The 5767-nt window shown below is 52.9% G+C and overlaps 1 protein-coding gene across 1 annotated transcript; it reads right to left on the bottom strand.

The window, feature by feature from the left end:
* Nucleotides 1-4141: 4141 nt before the first annotated feature.
* FOXE3 (forkhead box E3) lies at nt 4142-5101 on the bottom strand. The gene has a single exon (XM_069477897.1). It carries the CDS (start codon nt 5099-5101, stop codon nt 4142-4144), a length of 960 nt encoding a protein of 319 aa, XP_069333998.1.
* Nucleotides 5102-5767: the final 666 nt, after the last annotated feature.

The following is a 5767-nucleotide window of genomic DNA, read 5'->3' as shown; positions in this document are numbered from 1 at the left end:
TTAAAATCTTCATTTGCATTTATTATTAAGTAGTGCTACTTTAATCTTGAGATGAGGCAAACAATGATCAAACATAGGACAGAGATGGAGGGAATTCCCAAGGTAACAGTGAGGGAAAATTCCTGGTCCACATCTGTGCAGCAGACATAAAGAGCCATCAGCCCAGAGCAAGGAACACTCTGGGAGATACGCCCCCAGCAAGGTAAAAACACAGCCACCAAAAGCAATGATGGATTTCCTGTTAAGTTTGACCTCATGAAAAATTGTAGAGTTAGAGTACTGTCCAATACCTTACAGTGCTATTGGAAGGTATCGGAAGATTTAGCCATGGGTACAAAGGAAACTGAGCAAATGAAAAATAAGGCATTATTAACTCCAGGAAAAATAAAAAGTTGCACACTCACACACACACAAAATGTAATAATAGTACACCAGTAGAACAATGCTTATTTGATAACAATAATGTAAATGCTAAAAACTGATTTAGCCAAAAGTTGGTAATTTGAGTGGGAATGGGAAGAGATGGAGGTTTTAGAGGTAAATGATCATCTGTCAAAATAAGAAATTAATCATTACTGTTGCTAGTGAGAGGAGTATAAGCATGGAAATATATTCCAAAGGATACAAATATGAATTGAAAGTAGATGCTTGTAGGGAACACAGGAATCCTGACAATGAGCAAGATATCATTCTAAGCCTTTAATTACTATTTAATTTGTTAGATTATGTGTTTGTTCCAATTTAATTAAAATTAAGTGTTAAAATGTGTCTTCAGATTAAAGGTGACTTCTAGTTTTCTACAAGAATGAAGGGGGGATTATTTGCTTAACATTTCTGAAGGTTTCATTGAAATTATTTTCTCCCAAAAAGAGGGTGGGTAATACGTAAGTATCATTTCTAAATTTAAGTGCTTGGTGTTTTTGTTTTTTCAAAATCTACCAAAGGGCTGGGCGCGGTGGCTCATGCCTGTAATCCTAGCACTCTGGGAGGCCGAGGCAGGAGGATCGCTCAAGGTCAGGAGTTCAAGACCAGCCTGAGCAAGAGCAAGACCCCATCTCTACTAAAAATAGAAAGAAATTATATGGACAACTAAAAATATATATAGAAAAAATTAGCCAGGCATGGTGGCACATGCCTGTAGTGCCAGCTACTCGGGAGGCTGAGGCAGAAGGATTGCTTGAGCCCAGGAGTCTGAGGTTGCTGTGAGCTAGGCTGACTCCACGGCACTCTAGCCCGGGCAACAGAGTGAGACTCTGTCTAAAAAAAAAAAAGAAAGAAAGAAAGAAAGAAAATCTACCAAAGTATCAAAATTCTTAGGGTGCTCTATGACATATAGCTTTCCAGACTATAAACTCCTCGAGGGCATAAACAATCTCTTCCATGTATCTGTATTGGCTATAGCATACAGCACAGGGTCTGGCACACAGTAAGCCCTTGATGCTGTTGGATACAGGAAAATTAAAGAGGCACTTTAAAAATAAACAATCTTTCTGATTTTCCAGTTCAGCAGTGACCTTCCTACTATTTTCCTGCAGATATTTCCCACCCTGTCCTGCAAGTATTCAAAGATCCTAGGGACTGTGACCTGCAGGGTGGCAGCAAGAATGGAATTCAAAACTCAGGAAGCACTTCCTGGCTTCAGCGGGGAATGAGAAGGGTCCTTCCCTTCCCTGGAAATTTCTTGGATTACCAAGGAATTTATCAGCAGGTGCTCTGAGGCTGGAGGATGGGCTACAGCACCAGTTGGAGCAGAAGAAAATTTGCATTTTGACCTTTGTGGAGCTCTACTTGTTAGAGAACTGAGGGCTGGGTCTTTTGCCACCTGCTGGGCCCAGGGAGGGGCAGTTTTCTAAACTGACAAGTGAGGCAACAGCCCCAATCTCCACCTCTTTCAATTTTTTCACAGGCCACTGTGAGGCCTGCAAGTGAGAATGGATAAGATGCTAGAGTACTGTCCACTCAGTCATTATTAAGTTAGGCACAGTATTAAACACCAGGGATTCATGCCTTCAGTCAACCAGTCAACAAATATTAAGTGAAGGGCTGCTATGCATCAGGCAAATTAGATCTGACCCTTGCACAAAGGGACTAATAGCTGAGGGAGGGGGTCTCTCCAGGTCTCTTCCTAGCATAGTGTGCATACCTACTGCCCTACCTCCGAAGAGGGCCTTCCCAGCCTTCTCAGATTTCCTGCACTTTCTCTCTATGAGCTGCCCACACCATCTCTACCAGGCTCTGAGATGCAGGTGATGGCACCTGACTAGGCCTACTATGTGCACAGCTATGGTTGAAGCACTTCCTAAGTCTGGAAACTCCACCGTGACCCTCCATCACCACCCCAGAACTTCAAAGTCCACTATGTATGAGAGGTACACCAGGCTTGTCCCACATGCAAAGCACATTCACTCTGGGTTTAAGACACATTGATCTCCTCCCCCCACTCTTCCCTCCCCCTAATCCAGGATCAGCTAGACTGGGAACCCTGGGGAAGGCAGAGCTTGGAAAAGCCTGATGCTTACCTGTTTGGATCAACATCAGAGAACAGAATAGGGTCAAAGGCCAACTCCCTTCTTCACACCACAACTTCTGAGTCTTTGTTGAGTGCTGCCCTGTCCTTGGTGCTAGGGACAGTCATGAATCAGCTCAGGTCCCTGCTGACCCATCTCATAATCCAGCAGGGGACATAAGACAGGGGCAAAGCTGATGGTGCAGTGTCCAGCTCTGGAAGTTCAGAGGGGGAGGTGTGGTTCTGCGCCTGGCCTCTTTTTATAGTAGGGAGCTTTAATCTTTTAGACTGAGCCCTTAGCCAGGGGCCAGTGCCACTAGGTGATGCATACTAATCACCTGGGAGTTTTGTTAAAATGCAGACTCTGATGATTCAGTGGGTCTGAGATCCTGCATTTTTAACAAGCTCCCAGGTGATGTCGTAGGTCCACACTTTACTTTGAGTGCAAGGCTCTAGAGCACTTATCTCTCTCATTTCTCTGAGCAGTGATAATTGGATTAATGTCTCTTCCTCACTGGGCTGTAAACTCCACAAGGCAGGGATTTTGCCCATTTGTTCAGTGATATGTCCCCAGTGCCCAGCACAATGCTTAACACATTAAATCAGTGCTTGTCAACCTCCAGTGCTCCCTTATCCGTGGGAGCTGGGAATAATCTCAAACAGCAGGCAACCCACTGCCCAAATACACTCATGCCAGTGTGTACACATGCATATGCACACCATCTCTACCAGGCTCTGAGATGCAAGTGATGGCCCTTGACTAGACCTACTGTGTGCACAGTTATGGCTGAATCACTTCCTAATCCCACTTTATGAACCTCTGCCTGATGACTCACAAGGGGGTTCACCCCATGTGGCAACCCAAGATCCTGAACAAAGCTTACAGACGTCTCTCCAGACCACTCCCCTAAGTCACCAGCCAGCACACCAAGCTCAGAGAAAGGTTTCTTTCTTTCTTTTTAATTAAAACAGCTTTAATTAAAAAATGATAATAATCCAATAAGTCCCAAGTTGTCCAGGGGGTAGGGCAAACATAAAGGCTCACTAACTCCCCCTTCAGTTAGGAACCCTGGTGCTACTTGTCTCAGAAATTTCCAAGAACTGTCCGGAACAGGGCAGTCAGGTGTGTCTATGTGGAAAGGAAGCTCTCTCCCAGTAAGAAACCGAGAAAAGACAGGTAAGTGGGGATAGTGGGGGGCAAACTTGTGGGGAAATGAAGGGAAGACAGTGAGTAGTGAACCCAGGAGTCTGACCTCTAGTGTGTTGGAAAAACATGAAAGGAGGTTGACGAAGTAGATAGAGTCAGAGGAGGAGGCGGCTTGAGATCGAAGGTCTGTCTGGCTTCCAAAGGCTTGTAACTCACCAGGAGTGGGGAGAATCACTGGTGAGGGTCCAGCTCCGGGGCAGGGGACCCGTAGCCAGCGCTGTGGGGTGCTCACAAGGGCTCACAAATGGAGGGAGAAGAAATGAGGGGCTCACAGATCAAAGGGAACGCTTCAGTTCGGTGGCGAGACGGTGGGGTCTCCTCAGGGACGGGAGACAGAGAAGGATCTACAAGGTGTGCTGAGTCCAAGAGGCAAAGACGGGAGGCCCGGAAGTGCGCTCCAAGCCGGGATGCGGGCGGAGACGGGGCGCTCACAGGTAGCGCTCCAGCCCCGGCGCGAAGCCCGGCTGCCTCAGGTAGGCCTCCCCGGGGCTGAGCGGGCCGAGCGCGGCTGCCGGCCCCCCGCCCAGGGCCAAGAGGGGCTCGGCGGGCAGCGGGCCGGGGCCCGGGCGCGTCGCGGGCAGCCCCAGGCGGTCCGGGGCCTGCGAGTACAGCGGCGGGGAGGCGGCGGCCCCGCAGGGCGGGAAGGCGGCGGCGGCGTCGGGCGCGGCGCAGCAGGGCGGCTCGGGGGCGCCCAGCCCCGCCAGCTCGGGCTGCAGGCTCACCAGGCTGTCGACGCTGAAGAGGCGCGCGGGCGGCGTGGGGCCGGGGGCGGCCGGGGGCGGCGGCGCGAGCAGCGCGGGGCCGGGCGCGGGCGCGTAGGGCGCGTAGGGGAAGGGGAGCGCGGGCCCCGGCGGCGCGGCCGGGTGTGCCGGCAGCTCGGCGCGCTTGAAGCGCTTGCGGCGCCGCAGGAAGCTGCCGTTGTCGAACATGTCGGCGGCCGCGGGGTCGAGCGTCCAGTAGTTGCCCTTGCCCGGGTTCCCCGGCTCGCGGGGCACCTTGACAAAGCAGTCGTTGAGCGTGAGGTTGTGGCGGATGCTGTTCTGCCATTTGCGCGGGCTGTCGCGGTAGAAGGCGAAGCGCTCGGTGATGAAGCGGTAGATGGCTGCCAGCGTGAGGCGGCGGCCCGGGGCGTGCGCCAGCGCCATGGCGATGAGCGCGATGTACGAGTAGGGCGGCTTCCCGCGCTGCAGGGGTCGCCGCCGCCGCCGCCCTGTGCCCGGCGCGGGTGTGGAGTCCGCCTCCCCGCGGCCCGCCGCCGCCTCCTCGGGCTCCCGCCCCGGCTCGGCTCCGGCGAGTGGCGACGGCGGTGGCCCCGACGGCGCGACCGAGGGCAGGGCCGGGAAGCCCGAGAAAGTGGCCGGCGGATCCATGTCGCCGCGCCCAGTCATTGGGATGCCCGCAGCCCCTGCCCGCGCGGCTAGGGAGAGCAGGGGCCAATGACCCGCCTTATATGGACACAGCACCCCCACCTCCAGCAGGGGAACGGGCTCGGACTTTCCCTGCTGGTCAGTGCCTCCCCTCTAATTTCCTTTCCCAGCCCCCTTACCGTTCTCACAGTACACCCCTATGCACACACATTTCACCCCTCCCTCCATCCCTCTGGGTCAGTTTTTCCCAGAGCCAGCCTCATCCCTTCCCCCATCTCCATTGGGTCTGGCCCTGGCCCCAGCTCCAGCCCCATCCCACTGTATTTGATCAGCCCCCTTCCCTTTCCACCCCTCCCTCAACCCCCTCTCCTCTAAGTCAATCCCAACTACAAATCCACCCATTCAGCGTGATCTCCCGGCCCCCTCCCCACTGTGCTCCTCCCAGTAGTGGGGTCCTCTCCATCCTGCTGGTGCATCCATCCCCAGCTGGAACAGGCAAGAGTGTCCTGAGGTAATGGGGTGGGGGGAGCAGAGCCAGGCCAACTTTGTCTCAGGGGAGGATGTCTGGCCATTCCAGATCAGGGTCACCATCTCCTCCCTCTGCAACCTCCCCCATACCCCATCCCACCCTCCCTCCAGGACTGGTGAGAATTCTCTGAAAAAACAAAACGGTGAAAAGTGGTCCAA

This window comes from Eulemur rufifrons, chromosome 8 (genome assembly GCF_041146395.1).
Source record: "Eulemur rufifrons isolate Redbay chromosome 8, OSU_ERuf_1, whole genome shotgun sequence".
Lineage (NCBI taxonomy): Eukaryota > Metazoa > Chordata > Mammalia > Primates > Lemuridae > Eulemur > Eulemur rufifrons.
Note: the sequence above shows the minus strand (reverse complement) of the source record. Positions and strands in the feature narration are given on the sequence as shown.

Bases quoted from the DNA above. Each gene is read 5' to 3' on its own strand.
- FOXE3 (XM_069477897.1), bottom strand. From the start codon at position 5,101: ATGACTGGGCGCGGCGACATGGATCCGCCGGCCACTTTCTCGGGCTTC.